Source organism: Equus caballus, chromosome 7, assembly GCF_041296265.1.
Source record: "Equus caballus isolate H_3958 breed thoroughbred chromosome 7, TB-T2T, whole genome shotgun sequence".
Taxonomy (NCBI): domain Eukaryota; kingdom Metazoa; phylum Chordata; class Mammalia; order Perissodactyla; family Equidae; genus Equus; species Equus caballus.
The window spans coordinates 3,268,575-3,285,841 of NC_091690.1; the positions used below are offsets into that span (position 1 = coordinate 3,268,575).

The following is a 17,267-nucleotide window of genomic DNA, read 5'->3' on the forward strand; positions in this document are numbered from 1 at the left end:
TGCCCCCTCCTCCATGCAGCCCACCAGAACCCTCACAGATAAACTCTCTCCCCTGCTCCCTGACCTCTGGGGCCTCCTTCTCCTGGGAGGGTCTGGGTAGAGTTCTGTTCCCCCCAAGACTGGGGGCTCCTGGAGGCCCAGGTCTGGAAGGTGAGGCCACTCTGAGCCTGGGGCTAGGAGGTGGGTGGGGAAGTCACGGCCGAAACGGTGGCTTGGCACCAACTGTGTCCCCACCACTGACCTTGTCCTCCACTCCGGCCATGTCCCCGAGCAGCTGGTTTCTGCATCTTGCCAATAACCCCTCCCCACTACCCCCACAAATCTCTCCCCCCAGGAAAGGCCGCTCAGCCAGGTCCCCTCACCCTGGTTCTTCCGGCATCCACTCTGCTCTGGGTCCCCAACAACCTCCCCTCCACCCCCCTGGGGTGCAGTGGGGGCCAGGCGCCCCAGGGCACCCTCTCTCCTTCCTCCCCCCCTCCTCCCTGGCGTCCCAGGTCCAGTCCCGCCCACCGCCGTGCGCCCCACGCTGGCCGCTAGAGAGAGATTCCAAAACCCTAATCTCTCCTTGACTCTAATGCCATCCATGGCTCCCTATTACCCTCCAGATCAAGTCTGGATTTCTACAGCCAGCCTTGGATGGCCGGAGGGCCCCTGTGGTCTGATGAGGACACACACTCTTGTAGGTCAGCCCCCACAACTTTCCAGCCTCTGCGCCCTTGCTCACGCCCCCAGTGCTCTTCCTCCATCAACGCTTCAGCCTCTCCCAGCGTCCTCATGCCTCCCTCCTGTAGCCTGGGGGCGCCTGGAGGTAGGGAACAGAACCCCCCAAACACCCCTCATGGGGCCTCCTGCCCGGTGCTCGTGCTGGGTCCAGCACCTTCCCGCGTCCTTCAGCCGATCTTTGTGACCGCCCCGCGGGGTGGGTGTCATGAGTCTGATTTCCAGATGAGGAAACAGAGGCTCAGAGTGGACCTAGGATTTGCCCAAGGTCAGCAAGCCACGAATAAAAAGCCACGAATGACTCCTGCTCTTTCTTCAAGTCTCAGCTCAGCTGTCGCCTCCCCCTGAAAGCCCCCCTGGGTGCCCAGGAGGGGTCAGGGGCCCAGGCGGGGTCGCACGGCTGCCGGCCTGTCCCTATCGCAGCCCCCCGACACGGCCCCGTGGCCTCTGGCGGAGGTGATCTCCGAATCTGGCGCTCGGCGGCCCCCATCTTCCAGACGAAGCAACTGAGGCTCCAAGGAGTAAAGTTTCCTCCTTCCAGGAGTGACGGGGGGCTCACTACCCGCGGCCATCCCCCCATCCACACTCCTGCTCCGTCCCTGCTGCAGGGAGGGAGCTGGGGGTCCATGGGGGCGACCGAGGCGGAGGCTGACCTTGTGTCAGGACCTCCTCGCCCCACTTTCCTTCCGGCCCCCCCCCCCCGTTAGCGGGGCAGACGGGGTCGCCCCGGACCCTGTGACCTTGACCCCAGGCTGAGCCCGGGGTCAAGCCAGCTCCCCCCGCCCCCCCAGCTCAGCATCCTTGGGAAACTCCCACGGACCTCCGGGCCCGGCCCGCGGTGGGGGCTCCTCCTCCGGTCCCGCCCCCCACCCCCTTCCTGAAGTGGCCTCGGGAGGGGTCTTGCGGGGACAGACAGATGGCCTGGGGACAGATGGATCTCAGCACGTGGGAGTTGGGGCGTGGGGCGGGGGGAGGGTGTTCTGGCCACCGCCACGGGTCCCCAAAGCGCGCCGGCGGCGGGGAAGCCCCCAGGCGGGGGAGGAGGGGCTCCCGGGGGTCCCTGGGGAACAGGTGTCCCCCCTCCCCCATCCCCCAACTCCATCCCCCACTCCCCAGCACCGTGGTCCCATGGCGCAGGCGCGAGGTAGAGGCCCAGAGAAGGGGATCGCTCGCTCCGGGTCACACAGCCCGGCAGGGTGCGAGGCCTGATCTCGGGGTGCGGGGGACGCTGCATGGGTCTGGGGTCTGGGGTGACTTGGACTTGGGGACCCTGCTCGGCACGCAGGGGCCGCCCCGCGCCGAGACCCGTTCCCGGGCGGTGGGCCGAGCGCGCCCCCTGCTGGACACGGGCGGAGTCGCCGCCGCCACCACCGGGCCCCCGGACCCAGCACCCCCGCCCCGGCGGAGCCTCCACCCGGGCCAAAGCCCGACCCCGCGCCGAACCCCGACTCCGGGCTGAGCCCCAGCTCTGAGCGGAGCTCCGGACCCCGGATAGGGCCCCTGGGCCATTTTTGCAGGGCTCAGTCCCCTGCCCGGCGTGGGGGAGGGACCCCAAAGCTGTCGGGGCCACCCGGGGGGAGCTGGTGCACGTCACTCCCGGCTCAGACCCTCTCAGGTTCGAATCCCACTTCGGCCCCGACCCGGCTGGGGAGCCCTGGGACGGGCCGCCGGCTTCCTCCGAGCCCCGGCCTCCTCCTCTGTGACATGGGGCGCTGGCGCCCCGTCGCCGGTTCCACGCGTGGGGTTTGGCTGAACGAATTCCGGTCACGTGCTGACCGCGACGGGCGCGTTAAGGGCTGATCAATAGATATTCGCGGTAACATTGTCGCGGTTCTGACCCGGCTGTGCTGCTGGGCACTATTTTTTTTTTTTTTAAGTCTCTTTATTGGGATAGATTCCACGTGCCATACCGCTGGCCCATTTAAAGCATCAGTTCAGGGGCTTTGGTATATTACATCATTCATTTTTTAAAAATCGTGGTAAATATATAAGGAAATTTACCATCGTGACCATTTTCGGCCACAGCTCAGCGGCATGAAGCACATCCACACGGTTGTGCCACCGTCCCCTCCATCCATTTCCAGAACTTTCCATCTCCCCAAACTGCAGCTCGGTCCCCATGAAACACTGACTCCCACCCTCCCCCAGCCCCTGGCCCCCCATCCACTTTCTGTCTCTGTGGATGTGGCTCCTCTGGGGACCTCCTGTGAGTGGACCACACAGTGTGTGTCCTTCTGTGTCTGGCATCTTACGTTTTCAAGGTTCATCCACGTGGCGTGAATCAGAACTTCCTTCCTTTCATTGTGGAAGAAGGTTCCATTGTCTGGATGGACCGCATTGTGTTTATCCGGCATCCGAAGATGGACACACGAGTCGTTTCCACCTTTCGGCGATCGGGAATCGCGCTGCTGTCAACATCGTTGTGCGAATAGCCCTTTGGGTCCCTGCTTGCAACCCCTTTGGCCGTGTACACGCCTGGGAGTGGAATTGCCGGGCCGGTGGTAACTCCGTGTTCAGCTTTTTGAGGAACCCCCAAACTTTAACAGCCGCTGCCCTGTGTTTCATTCCCACCGGCTACGAGCGAAGGTTCTCATTTCTCCCCATCCTCCTGGCGCTGTTTCCTCCTTGTCTGGTATGTGGGTCTGTGGGCTTGATAATCCCCATGTCACAGATTCAGAAAACTGAGGCTCCGAGACGGATGAACACACGTGGGCAGACGGCGACAAAGCTGAGTTTGAACCCACCTGGGTCACACTCCGCCCGTGCCCTCCGTGGACCCCCCGGAACCATCCGCTGGGGTTTGGTGGGATGTTAAAAACAGCTCCCTCTGCCTCTGTGACCCCCATTAGCTACCCTGATCCCCAAAACAGTCTCTATAATTTGGGCCCAGAGGCACGAAGAGATGGGTCTGGAACAGCGGGTCTCCGCCGGGGGCGATCGTGCCCCCAGGGGACACATGGCAATGACTGGAGACATTTGTGGCTGTTATGACTTTACTTGCTGGGGGAGGCCGCTGGATTGAGTGGGTGGGGGCCAGGGGTGCTGCTGGCACCCCACGCCGCATGGGCAGGCCCCTCCCCCAGCAGGAATTGCAGGCCCCCAATGTCAACAGTGCTGAGGATTGTTACCCCCGGGACTGGAGACAGCGCAGGAGGGTGAGTGCGAGGAGGTGGGTTTGAAACCTGGCCCTGCCACTTGTGCCTGTGCATCCTCAGGCCAGTCGCTTGCCCTCTCTGGGCCTCAGTCTCTCCCTCCAAAACAGCATAAAGAGACATTGTGTTTATTTTCGCCCCATGCTGTCGATGCCAGGGTTGCGTGTCCCCCGCGTGGGTGCAGGACAGGCACTCGACACAGCTTGTTGTCTGGCCTCCCTGGCCTTGGCGGCAAGTGGGATCCAGGGCTGCGGCTGCAGAGGAAGCGCGCAGCGGGGAAGCCGGGAGCTCTCCTGGGCCGGTTCCCAGGCCGCGCAGCTGCATCCTCCCGGGTCGGCCCCAGCTGGGCCCGGCGCCCCGCCCGCGGGCGGCCAGGCGGCCCCATTCCCACGGAACGAAGGCTGCATCCGCGAGGCCCGCGGCGGGGTCTCCACCGAGCGGCTGCCTCACGCCCCACCCCCCAATTTACCTGCGACCCCGAAAGATTTATCTTCAAATAATTCAGATTCGGCCCACCTTGGCGGGGGGGGGGGTCAAGAATGGGCATTTTTTTAAGGGGCTCCCGGGGGATTCTGATGGCGAGTGTTCCTCGGGGTTGCACTCTAAGATACATGCTTTTGCCCAAATCCCGATTACCCAGCTGGGTAAACTGAGTCCCCAGGGAGGAGGGGCCTGGCCAGAGCCACCCGATTGGTCTGTTCCTTTCTGGCTCTGTCTCCTTCTCTCTTCTCTCTGGTTCTCTCTGTTTTCGCCTCTAGGTCGGTCTCCTTCCGGTCCTTTCTTTGCAAGGGGCCCCCAGCAGGCCGCATCCCCCGCGCCCGCCGCATCCGGCCCCTCGGCGATTCCGGAGGAATCCCCCAGCCTCTTGGCCCCGCCCCTCCTGCGGGGTGGCTGCTCCCATTGGTTCTTTCGTACGCCGCTCGCCCTGCCATTGGCTGGGCGCATGCCCTCGGCCCGCCCCCTCCGGCTGGTCCTGTCCGTCCGGGCGGGGGCGGATCGGGGGCGTGGCGACGCGGTGGGCGTGGCAGTGGTGGGCGTGGCCAAGCTCCGCCCCGCCCCGCCCGGTCCCAGTCGGCGGCGCGAGTCCCTGGCCGTCGCTACGGCCCCTGGAGGCTGCCGGACAGAACCCCGACGGCCCGACCGACGGCCGGCACGAGAGCAGGTGAGCGAGCGGGGCCCGGCGCCCCCCAGCCACCCTCGGTCTGCCTCTCCCGCCCCCGTGGCCCTGCACCCCCAGTCTGTCTGTGCTCCTGCCTCAGTTTCCCTCTCCCTCCGTCTCCCTGTCGCCCTCTTGCCGGGTGGCGTAGGGGGAGGCAGAGTGGGTGGCGTGGGGCTGTGCTCGGGACCAGCCCCCCGTCCCTCGGGGACTCTGATGGACTCTGCCCCCTTCGCGCTTCAGGGTGCCAGGTGCCAGGGCCGGATTCCAGGGTCGGGAGGGCGTTCCAGGTGGCGCGCGGCCCTGGCAGAGGCGCGGGGGTGGGCCTGAGGGTGGCATTTGGCCGGGCCAGGCGGCCGGGAGAGCCAGGGCCACCCAGGATGGCCACCCGGGCGCTCCCCAGGGGCCCGAAGGCCTGGCCTCAGTTTGGCCAGGTGCGAACTGGGCCGGTGGGCGCCGGGGTGATTGGCGGGTGACCTGACCCAGATCCGCGGGCATCGCCACCCCCACTCCCAGGAGGCCGTCCTGGAGGAGGGGTGGCCCCAGCTGTGAACAGCCTCTGGGTTTCTTCTGGTCCTGCCTCAGCCCAGCTGGAGGGGGGGGCGGTGAATGCCCTGGGCGCCCCCCACCCTGCCCCCCGGTGGGGTGAGGGCGGTTCAGCCCAGTGGTCGGGGACTTCAGACCTTGGAATGGGACAAACGTGGGTTCCTGTTCACCATGGGACCTCGAACAAGGCATTCGATTCTCGAAGCCTCGGTTTCCTGTGTGTAAAATGGGCAGGGACGTAACTCCCTGGGGCTGCTTCCAGGATCAAAGGCAGGCGTGTGGGACTCACCTGTCCCCTCCCTGCCCCCCTCCCCCTTCCCTCCCCCTCACTCGCTCTGCTCCAGCCGCAGGGGCCTCCACATTCCTCCAACCCGCCAGGCACAGTCCTGCCTCAGGGCCTTTGCACGGGCTGTTCCCTCTATGCCCGGCCAGGTCCACAGGCGCCAATTTTAAAACATAACATATTGCTTCGTGGGCCGGGCCCAGGGAACGAGGAGGCAAGGGCTGGGCGGCTGGGAGGGGCGGAGGCGGCGGGCAGGGACGCTGTACCTATGGAAACCAGAACAAAGAGCTGTCGCCAGCCACCAAACACCTGGGCTGCGCTGTTCTCACTGGCTGGCCAGGCGGCCTAGGATGCCGGTGGCGGGTGAGCGTCCAGACCCCCTGGGGGCGAGTGTGGGGGGCTCCGACCCCGCTCTGCAGGGGCACAGGGGGGGCCCAATCGAAGAGACTAGGCAGGCAGGTGCAGATTCGAGGCCCCACGGGGTCCCCTCCCGCTGTGTGGCCTTGGGCCAGTCAGGTGTCCCCTTATCTGAGGCCCCAGCCGCCGAGGGGCCTTTGGGTTGCTTGGCGATTCGATGCGAAGGGTTCAGGGGCCTCAGTGTCCCTGTCTGTCCACTGGGGCCGGGGGAGGGTGCCTGGGGACAGAACTCCAGCTGTTGTCATGGGAACGTCCCGCCCAGCCGCAGACGCTGGACGGTGACTCCCGCTGGCCCGGGTCAGCCCCAGGCGTGGGACAGAGTCGGGGTGGGGGGGCCTGGAGACGCGGTCTGCGCACCTCCCCTGGGATCCCAGCCACCCGAGCTTGCCCCGAGGCACCCCTCACTGAGTCCTTGGGGTCTGCTAAGGCCCTGTCCTCCAGGCCTCAGTTTCCCTGGCTGGCCAGTGGGGCTCTTGGATGAGATCTCTGACTCTCTGGCCCTCTGGTGCTGGGAGGTCATTTATTCATTCAACAAACAGTTTTTGAGCACCTACTGTGAGCCACGCCTGGTGCAGGACCTGGCAGTGGCCAGGGCCGACCTGGTACCCTCCCTCCCTCGGCTCACAGGATCGGGGGAGCCACGTTCCTCCAGAAAAACCCTTACGCTTAGTGGTGATTGCGTGCTGGTGGTGGACGGACAGATGGATGAAGAAGGTAGTTGAGATGGGGGATCTGGGAGGCCCTCCTGAGGAGGCGACATTTCACATTCAGAGGGCTGAGTGACGAGAAAGAGACAGCCATGTGGAGACCTGGGGGGAAGAGCATCCCAGGCAGAGGGCACAGCCCGTGCAAAGGCCCTGGGGCAGGCGTGTGGGAGGAGCAGTGAGGAGGCTGGAGCCGAGGGAAGAGGGGCAGGGAGGGAGGAAAGAGGGCAGGGAGGGGACCGCGCAGGTCGTGCGGGGCCTTGTGGGACACAGGAAGCACTGGCTTCTGCCCCAGGGAGGGGAGCCTGGAGGGCTGCGGGCGGAGGAGGGCGGGAAGGACTCGGGGCTCCTGGGCGCCCTCTGGTGGCGGCTGCGGCGAGGACAGACCGTGGGGCGAGGGCGGGAGCCGGGGACCAGGACAGAGGGCGTGGAGGTGAGCAGCGGATGGGGCCGTGACCCCTGTAGCTGCTGTGTCCCCTTCCTGCCCGGTGACCCTGGAGCCTCCATCCCTTTCTCTCAGTCGGAGGCGGGGCTGTCTCGTCCGCGGGGTCTCCCGACGTGTGTGTGGGGCCCCCCAGCCCCCCCGGAGCCCAACAGGCGGCCGGACCCTGCCCGTCCTTGGGGTGGCCCTCGGGGGCTCCGGGGAACCCAGTCTGAGAACCACTGGTGTCCCCCTGAGCCGGGCCCGCGGGTGCCCCCTCCCTCTTGCCGCGTCTACATGGTCTGAGCGCCGGTGGACAAAGGGCTCGAGTTGGAGGCTCCGTTGGCGGAGGGCATCGTGTGGGGACAAGGCCTGGGGGGGGCATTTGTCACGGCCGGTGGGGCCTGGAGGCCACCCTGGGCACTGCCACCAGCGCTGAGCGAGCAGAGACGGGGCGGGGTGGGGGGGCCCATGCATTATTGATGCCCTTTGTGCGGGGCATGAAGAATTCATGCGGACGCGGCCCGGCTCCCGGGAGCCACTCGCTGTATTTTCCGGAATGTCGCCATTTAATAATTTTGTCGTTATTAGAAATGACAGACTGTGATCTCACAGTGAATAAGTGATATTGGAAACAAAGGTGTGGACTGTGACGCGGCCGTGACGAGGAGCGAGGCCCCGATACAGCCGCACGTGGACGGACCTGAACCCACGACGCTCAGGGAGAGAAGCAGACACAGGAGGCTTGTGGTTCCTTTTTTTCTCTTTTGAGGAAGATTGGCCCTGAGCTAACATCTCCTGCCAATCTTCTTTTTTTTTGCTGAGGAAGACTGGCCCTGAGCTCACATCTGTGCCCATCTTCCTCTGCTTTCTATGTGGGACGCCCGCCACAGCATGGAGTGCCAAGTGGTGCCATGTCCGCACCCAGGATCCAAACCTGCGAACCCCAGGCCACCGAAGCAGAATGTGCGCACCGGGCCGGCCCTACAGAAGGCTTGTGCTTCTTTTTATATGAAATATCCCAGAATAGACGAATCTGCAGAAACAGAAAGTAGCTCAGTGGGTGGAGGGGGGTGTGTGTGGCTGCTCATGGGGACAGGATTTCTCTTTGGGGTGATGGAACGTTCTGGAATTAGCAGTGATCATTACCCAGCTCTGTGAATATATGAACAGCATTGAACTGTCCACTTTCAAAGGGCGAATTTTCTGGTCTGCAAATTATATTTCCATAAAAACTTATGAAAAAGCAAAGGTAATAATCCAAAATCATAACTTTCAGATTCTTTTATGACATTTTGCTGTGACCTCTGCTCTTGCTGCTCTTCTCACCCGGGGCATCTGTTTGGTGGAAACGGCGAGCATTTCTTCCCAACTCCGCGTTCGCGGACAGCAAGTTGGAAGCTTCAAATGGGCCATAGCGGGAGAATCTACACCACAGAAATTAGCGGACACCACAAATCAGGGCCTTGATTTATGTTCTATTGATTGTCTAGCCCAGGGGTTGGCATATGTTTTCTATGAAGCCTCAAAGAGTAAATTTTTTTTTTTTTTTTTGCTGAGGAAGATTGGCCCTGAGCTAACATCTGTTCCCATCTTCCTCCATCTTGTATGTGGGACGCCACCACAGCATGGCTTGATGAGTGGTGCCATGTCCGCACCAGGATCCAAACTGGTAAACCCCGGCCGCCGAAGTGGAGCATGTGAACTCAACCACTACACCACGGGCTGGTCCCAGAAAGCAAATATTTGTGGCGTGGCAACCCCACCGTCTCTCTGGCAGCGGCCGTAGGCTCCATGTAAATGAACGCGTGTGGCCGTGTGCCAATAAAACTTTATTTACAAAAACAAGCCGGGGGCCGGAGTTGGCCAGCCGCTGGTGTCACTTAGGGGAATGTCCAGAATGAAAAGTAAACTTAAAAGTGCGCGTGTCTGCGGCGCTTTCCTTGTGAATGGCCCCGGCGCCGTGAGGAAATAGGCTCGTGCTCTTCGAAAACTCGTCTCCAATTCGGGAAAGAAGCTGCCCACGTGGCTGATGAACCCGAGTGGCATTCTCCTTGTCCTTGTCCCGCGTTGGTCTCGTTCACAGACAGGAGGACAGCGAATGACGTCCGTGTCAGAACCGCACTCGAGTGTCAGTGGCCACAGGGGTTGGCTCGTGACGTGAATCTGACAAAACTCACCTGGAACGTTCTGTGGGACTCAGTCGTCTGTGTGGAACTTACGGTAAAAAGTCCTGTGTCGTTTGTCACGTCTGTGAGCTGTGTGCACACAGGGTAAACCCAGGCGTGGTCGTATATGGGGACATGGGTTTTTTCTGGAAACCTGGTGGTTAGGAATTTTCGAGTGCGTGTCGAATGGGAGGCGGCAGTCACGGGATCCCCGAGGGGCAGCGAGGACCGTGGGAGGTGGGATGTCCTGCCCTGTTGCGTCCCCATCCCCCCCACGCCCCTGGCAGCAGGTGCACAGCACGTGCAAAGGCCCGGAGGCCACCAGGTTGCAGGGAGAAGGACACGGTGAGGCTGGAGCCGAGTGAGTGAGCGAGCGGGAGACTGGAAGGAGGGGAGGTTGTCGATGTCACGAGAGGTCGGCCCCGGCTCCTGAGTTTGGGGCCTGGAGGGACTGGGAAGAACGAGGTCCCCGGGGTCTGGGGCCATTCGCTGCCCAGGGGAGGCTCAGACACAGAGCTGCCCCGGGGCCTTTGCACTAGCCGTTCCCTCTGCCTGGCTCATGTTCCCCCAGACCTTGTCCTTCCACTCCCAGCTGGAGGGACGCCACCTCAGAGAGGACTTCCTGAGCGTCTCGGCCAAGGTCACCTGCTGTCCCTGGCTGTCACCCCCGACCCCCCCATTATCCTGTTTATTTCTGTGTTCACTGGCTTCTGGCGTCGCCTCCTTCCAGCAGGGGCGACACCGCCTCTTAGGGGCTTGTTTGGGAAATCCGGAGGGCTTTCTTGTCGCTTGTGACAATAACAGGATGTTCTGGCATCTGGGGGGGCAGGGACTGGGGACCCCAGGCGTCCCGCCACGCTCCGGGCCGCCCCTCGGCCCCCACGACTTCCTACATCCCGCCAGAAACCTAGACCCACGAGGGGGCGTTCTGCCCGGTTTTAATTTCCAGTGAATATTCCCCAAATGCAAGTCCTGGGTGGACGGAGGGCGGATGGTGCTCTGCTTTGAGCAGAATGTGTCCCGGTTCCCGCGATGCCCCCAGGGACAAACCACCGAGCTCGACTTTTCCATTCGTGCAGACCCAGATGGAGACACGGAACGTGGAACATTCTAAACCCTCTTCTGGCTCAGTCTCCCTCAGATTATGAGCTTTATCACCATCTGAGACTTTTAGTTTATTTTTTTATTTTTATTTTTTTTTGCTGAGGAAGATTTGCCCTGAGCTAACATTGTGCTGATCATCCTCTGTTTTTTAGTATGTGGGCCACCAGCACAGCATGGCTGCAAAAAGGAACCAAACCCAGGCCCCTGAGGCGGAGGGCACTGAGCTTAAGCACCAGGCCGCCGGGCCCGGCCCTGTGAATTTTATTTTTAAACTGGCAGGTGGAGGCGGACCACAGCGTCTGTGGATTCCACTTCAGGGAAACGGGGACACGCGGGTTAACAAGGTGGCCTGAGGTCTTGAAGGCTGGGATCCCGGGAGGGCAGGGTTACTGCTGTGTCCCCAGTGCCCGGGACACAGTTGGCGCTCCCTAACCGTTTATCGAGTGACTGAATGAGTGTTCCCGCTGAGCCTCCGAAACTTTAGGGGGACTTTGTGGCTTGTGATGGGAGTGGGCTGTTCTGGTACTCGGTGGGCACGGACCCAGGACACTGGCCATCTGGTCCCCAGGCCCCTCCTGGCCGCCCGCCCTCGGGCCCGGGGAGCGTGGCCGCAGGAAGGAAGGCCCGGGTTTATTCTGGTCCTCAGGCCGCTCCCCTGGGACAGCTGTCATCCCCCTGGCTGGCCGCTCGGATGGGGCGTTTCTGGCAGAACAATGGGACGGGGACGGGGACGGGCCCAGGTGTCGCCAGGCAGCCGGGGGCCGGAGGGGCTAGGAGTGGGGTGGGGAGGGCGGCGCCGCGGGGGCCCAGGCCCAGCGCCCCTCCTGGACCAACAGGCCCAACCTCAGGACTCGCAGGTGGGAATGCCAAGGCCCAGAGAGGGGCAGAGCCCTGCCTGGGGTCACACAGCAACCGAGACAGGCCCTTGGGGTCCAGGCGCCTGGGCCTCGTCGCAGGACTCAGGAGAAGGCCTTTTCCTCCCTGAGCCTCGGTTTGTCCCCCTGTAAACAGGGGAGACTGGACCCAGGGCCTCGAGGCCCCTCTTGATTCCGAGGTTTGCAGACATCCTTTCCCGCAGGCATTCAACAAACACTTATGGGGCACCTGCTGTGTACCAGGCCCTGGGCTCCCCCTGGAGACATGGGGTGAACGGGGGACCCAGCCCCTGCCAGCGCCGCTGGGCCAGGGACGGGGACACGGAAACCGGGGTGCTCAGGGTGGCGATAGAAGAGGCCCAGGGCGCCGTGGGAGCCCAGCTGGGGCATCTGGGAAGGCTTCCAGGAGGAGGTGACAACTTGAAGGATGAGCAGGAGTTGATGGGATGAGTAATGGGGGGCAGGGGAGTCCAGGTAGAGGGAACAGAATAGAATGTTCTAGAGAAACTGGTGGGAGGGCATCCAGGAACCAGCCCAACCCTGCTTGCAGCCCGGGGGGCCCTGGGGTTGGCCACAAACTTCTTCCCCAGGATCTGGTTACAGCTGATCGTCCCCATTTTACAGATGGGGAAACTGAGGCATGGGGCATTATGTCGCTCGACCAGGCGGTCAGAGCCGGCAGCAGGCCCTAAGTATGGGGCTCGTTTTGTCGCGGGGGCAGCTCCTGGCCCCCCAAGACTCGGGGTGCTGGGGAGGCATCAGGTGGGGAAGGCAGAGGGAGCGAGGCCTGCAGAGGCGGCAGGGGCAGGCAGTCACTGTGCTGCTGTGTGGCCTTGGGGAAGTGGCTCAGCCTCTCTGAGCCTGTGTAATTTCTTACTCAAAACAGGCAGCCGGCCCAATACCAGGGGAAGGGACGCAACGGGCACCTGCCGCCAGCTCAGGGCCGGCCACGCGGGGCTGAGTCCACAGCAGTCCTGGTCTGGCCCCGGCCACGGAGCCCCGGGGTCCGTGACTGGTGTGGGGGGCAGGGAAGGCTGGTCCAGTTACCCTTGTGGCCGCCCTGACCTCCGAGGACAGGCGAGAGGGTGGCCGAGGGTGGAGTCTGGGCTCACACAGAGACAGGCTTTGTGGGGGCTCCGGGGCGAGTGGGCGCCCGCGTGGCATTCCTGGCCCAGCCGGGCGGGGGTGGGGCTGGACTCTGACCAGGGCCTGGGCCAGGGTGGGGGCTGAGGGGCCTCGCTGTCAGTCTGGCTGTTCAGGGGTGGCTTCCTGGAGAAGGTGGTACCCAGGCTGAGCGAAGGATGAATATGCAAGGGGAAGAGGCAGGGGCTTAGGGGCTGGGGCTTTAGGGGGTGTGTAGGAGTTCACTAGGGAAGAGGCAGGGGCTTGGGGTCTAGGGTTTTGAGGGATGTGCAAGAGTTTACAAGGGAAGAGGCAGGGGCCCAAATGGGGAGGCCCTAGAGCCTGGGAGATCTGGAGACCACCATGCAGGAAGGATGAAAGGGGGTGGACGTGAGGAACAGACAGAGGGCCAGGCCTCTGAAGGCCTGCCCAGATTCCACCATTATACATTAATTCCTTTGACTTAGCCTTCTCTTTTTTTTTAAGAAACAAATTCCCTTAGGCCTCTTTGGGTCCCTCGTGTCCTCATCTCTTTAGTGTGGATGCTGTTTTGTCACGAGCTTCCCCGATGCGGTTTTCACGCTCTGTGCTCCCGCAGCTGCTCAGAGAGGGGGCCTCAGAGCAGGCGGCTCTTTTAGCCTGGGGTGCGCTCCCCCATGTTCTCCCCATCCCTCCCTCCAGGGGCCTCCTCACCCTGTGGGGGCGCCCCGCTGTGGCTCTGTCGCCTCCTCGATGGCGGCCCTCACCGCGCCTCCCTCCACTCCTCCCCACCTGGGCGCACAGTAGGTGCTTCACGGGAGCTGTGTGGCCCGGGCACGGCATGTCCTTCCCGGCGCCCAGAGCCTCCGGGCTGCCCTGAGACACCGAGTTGGTGAGGGAGGCGGCCGGATCTGCGCGGCCCGGAGCTCGTGCGCCCAGGACACGGACCGGGGACGCGGCGGGAGCCACCAGCGGTGGCGGCGGGGCCTGACGGGCGTGTGTCTTTCCTCCCGCAGGCCCGATGGACGCCTTCAGCACCAAGAGCCTGGCCCTGCAGGCGCAGAAGAAGCTGCTGGGCAAGGTGGCCTCGCGGGCGGTGGCGGTCGCGTTCCTGGACGACGCGAGCAGCGAGGTGCTGGACGAGCTGTACCGCGCCGCCAAGGAGTTCACGCGCAGCCGCAAGGAGGCGCAGAAGCTGGTCAAGAACCTGGTCAAGGTGGCCCTGAAGCTGGCCGTGCTGCTCCGCGGGGGCCAGCTGGGCGCTGACGAGCTGGCCCTGCTGCGCGGCTTCCGCCAGCAGGCGCGTCGCCTGGCCATGACGGCCGTCAGCTTCCACCAGGTGGACTTCACCTTCGACCGGCGCGTGCTGGCCGCCGGGCTGCTCGAGTGCCGGGATCAGCTGCACCAGGCGGCCGGCCGCCACCTCACCGCCAAGTCCCACGGCCGCATCAGCCACGTCTTCGGCCACCTGGCCGACGGCGACTTCCTGGCCGCGCTCTACGGGCCGGCCGAGCCCTACCGCTCGCACCGGCACCGGCTCTGCGAGGGCCTCTCCAGGATGCTGGACGAGGGCAGCCTCTGAGCGCCCCCGGCGGGGAGGATGGGGTGCGCGTTTGTCTTTTTGGTCCTTTCGTCCCAGTCCACCCACTCTGTCCCAGGCCAGACCCCCCGCGGCCGGCGCCCCGTGCCCGCTCGGAGGGTGACAGACCGCTCCCCACAGGACCACGTGCCTCCCCTCCCGCCCCCTCTCGATGGGGAGATGGACTCGGCGTGGGGACCTCACGCGCACCTCGAGGTGGCCGTCTGAGCCGCGACAGGCGGTGGGGGATGCGTCTGCACCCTCAGACCACCGATGGCTCTGAAATCGGGGCTGCCCCCTCACGGGGTCCCGGCTTTTTCGTCCTTTGGGCGGCGTCCTGGGGACCTGGAGGAGCGGGGGCGTCAGGGCCGAGCAGCGTCCCCCGCAGACCCCTCGGTTGAATTCCTGACCCGGCGCCTCCCGTGGCACCTGGCTTGGAAATAGCGTTGCTGCCGAGGTTGTTCGCTGAGCGAGGTCATTGTGGAGCAGGGTGGGCCCCGACCCCGGGGGACTGGTGTCCTTATAAAAAGGGGACATTTGTGCCCGGACACAAACGAGAAGGGCGCACAGAGATGGAGGCAGGAGTCGGATGGATGCCCAGGAAGGCCCGCGACCCCCAGCGACCCCCGGCGGGAACCGGCCCACCACCCCTTGATCTCCGACTTCAGCCTCGGGAACTGGAAGTGCACCCGCTTTGGCGGTTCCAGCCGCCCCGTCTGGGGTGCCCTGTCCGGTGGCCCCGGGAACAAGCACAGGCAGCTGGGCTGCGGGCTACGGGGGGCCCATCGGCGAGGACGCCTCCATTGGGTCCAGATTGCCACCCTGACTCCCACATGGAGTGGACCAACCCTCCACATGCGTGACTTGTGTTTGTCAGAAGGGGGCATGGGTTGGAGAAGGTTAAAGGTCGCTGCAGGTCTGGCCACATTGGGGTCAGGATGGTTGTCCCGGGCGCCCCGGGTGGAGGGGCAGCGGCGTCCCTGACTGTTTTGCACAGCCGGGTCTGCCGAGGGCAAAGGTCACTAACAGGAGGCCTGCCGCAGGCCTTATTAGGCGAGAAGCTGGCTTTGCTCCATCCCATCGGGTGTCCAAGACGTTTGGGGTCAGCTGCCAACCTGAAAACCGAGGCAGTTGCAGCTCCCCATCTAGAATTGGAGTTTCTCTCGAAAATTGGCTGGTGCTTGCACTGCCTGCCCGGGAGCCGCACAGAGCTGCCCCGTCCCTGCTTTGCTGCAGTCCCCACCGCTCCCTTTTGCCTCTCCCTGGCCTGCTGCGCCGGCTGGGAGATCCCGACCCCGGATTCAGGGCGGCCTGGCTGTGGTTTGGTTTCTGCTTCCCTGAAATAGCCAAAGGCTGTTGCGTGGGGGCCGGCTGTCCCTCCTCGGCCTCCCTTCTGGGCGAGTGTCCCCTCTCGTCTCCAGTCGAGACGGCTCTGCAAACTCAAGCAGGGACGTGCGTTTTGATGACCCGGAAGCCCCAGATGCCACCCTTTGCCCTCGGCTCTGCTGACTGACTCTGTCCACGCGTGTGGTCTCTGGACCTGGTCCCCGCTGTGCTGTCCGGCCTGGCTTGGCTCTTTACACAAATTTGAGATTGAATCTTAAAAAACCAAAGAGCATGACAGAACCCTTTAAATAAAGGCACATCTCCCATTTGCTTCCTGTGCACGTGGCAGTTCACTCGCTTGGCACCGTCTGACCGTTTCCTTGCACCCTCCCAGAGTTTTGCCATTGAAATTGAGGTTGTGTGGAATGTCACATGCCCGTGGCTTCGGTGACAGGTTTGGTCTCCGCTCCGCCAGGATGGCAGCAGGCCCCCACGAGCATTCCGTTCAGCTCCTCATCATGTGCAAAGATCCTGGGGCCGGGGCGGCTTAGATCTCGACATTATCTGAAAGCTACATAAGGATGCATGCACGTGGCACGCAGGGGAACAGGGGAAAGCTTGTGTGTCCCGAGATGCCCCCCCCCCCCCGCCGTGTCCCAGCGCACCGCACCCACTCGCTCTGCATCCCTGACGACGCCTGGGGTTGGGAAGTGGTGATCCAGGCTGAGTGTGGGCCGTGTCCCACCGCCTGGGGCTGCGGGGGCCCCGGGCCATCCTAACCATCTCCTGGCCCCTGTTGAGACGCGCTGGGTCCGCTGAACCTCCAAGTCGGGAGTGGGAGAGGCGCCTGGCCCTCGGCGTTGTCCCCACGACCCCCACAGGTCCCCATGCTCCCAGCCCTCGAGGCCGGGCTGTTCTTGGTCGAGTGACCCTCCTGTGGCCGCGCGCCCTTCACCGCTCCTCCCACAAGGTGGCACAGGTCACGTGTGCTCGCAGTTAAGGTGGCTGATGCTGTGCCCCCCGTGCCCCAGGGCCGGGTCCCCCTGTTCCTAGACGGTCCTCCCTCCTGCTCACGCGCCTGGCCTGACACCGCTCTACACGGGCAGCCGCTGCGCGTGTGGACGGGATGGGGGCCTCGCTCTGCTTCCTACGGGTGGAAGGAACCCTGACGCCCCCGGCCGCTTCTCCCCTGCCAGGTGGGGTCACAGAGGGACAGAGAGGCCTCCATCCTCCAACACGGCGCTCCGAGGACGACCCCCCGCCCCACAGCGCTGGGGCCCGGCAAAGGTCTCTTTCCCATTGTTTGTAGGTGCAAAGACGCGGTCAGAGGTCAGGCTGGGGGTCAAGCCGGGGGTCAGACTCCCAGGGCCCCTCTGAGTGGCTGGGAACTTTCGGGTTCCATCCATTTATTTTTCTTTGCCTGCGGGTGGTTTTTTTTTTTTCCAAGTCACTGTGTTGCAATGCGGCTTTAGAAACGTCGCAAGGCCACTCCCGGGGCGCAGAAGCGGTCGACCCTGGAGCCCTCGCCCTCCGTCAGGCCCGCCCGTGGGACTGCGGTGGCCGTGGCCCAGCCCAGCCCCCGTGGGCTCAGGAGTTCCAGAAAAATCCTGCCCGGCGTGACGCCGCTCAGCTGCTTCCAAGGGGTAAGGGACATGGGGGCGGTAAGCCCCCCGCTGCTGTCCTGGGGTGGGGACCCAGCCCCCCGCGCCCAGCCC

At 63.8% G+C, this 17,267-nt stretch overlaps 1 protein-coding gene and 1 non-coding gene across 6 annotated transcripts; one reads left to right on the forward strand and one right to left on the reverse strand.

The window, feature by feature from the left end:
• Window positions 1-2,998: 2,998 nt before the first annotated feature.
• Window positions 2,999-15,883, forward strand: TNFAIP8L1 (TNF alpha induced protein 8 like 1). 5 transcript variants are annotated; one of them, XM_070272539.1, is made up of 3 exons: window positions 4,911-5,034; window positions 7,991-9,622; window positions 13,664-15,883. In XM_070272539.1, exon 3 carries the CDS (start codon window positions 13,669-13,671, stop codon window positions 14,227-14,229), a length of 561 nt encoding a protein of 186 aa, XP_070128640.1. In that variant the 5' UTR covers window positions 4,911-5,034; window positions 7,991-9,622; window positions 13,664-13,668; the 3' UTR covers window positions 14,230-15,883. The 5 variants fall into 5 exon arrangements, with proteins under 5 accessions (XP_070128642.1, XP_023500237.1, XP_070128640.1 ...); XM_070272540.1 differs by having other exon boundaries at window positions 4,932-5,034; window positions 9,486-9,622; XM_070272541.1 differs by lacking the exons at window positions 4,911-5,034; window positions 7,991-9,622 and adding an exon at window positions 2,999-3,352.
• Window positions 13,638-13,740, reverse strand: MIR8987 (microRNA mir-8987). Its single transcript, NR_127993.1, has one exon. It is a non-coding gene; the product is annotated as a microRNA mir-8987 (primary transcript).
• Window positions 15,884-17,267: the final 1,384 nt, after the last annotated feature.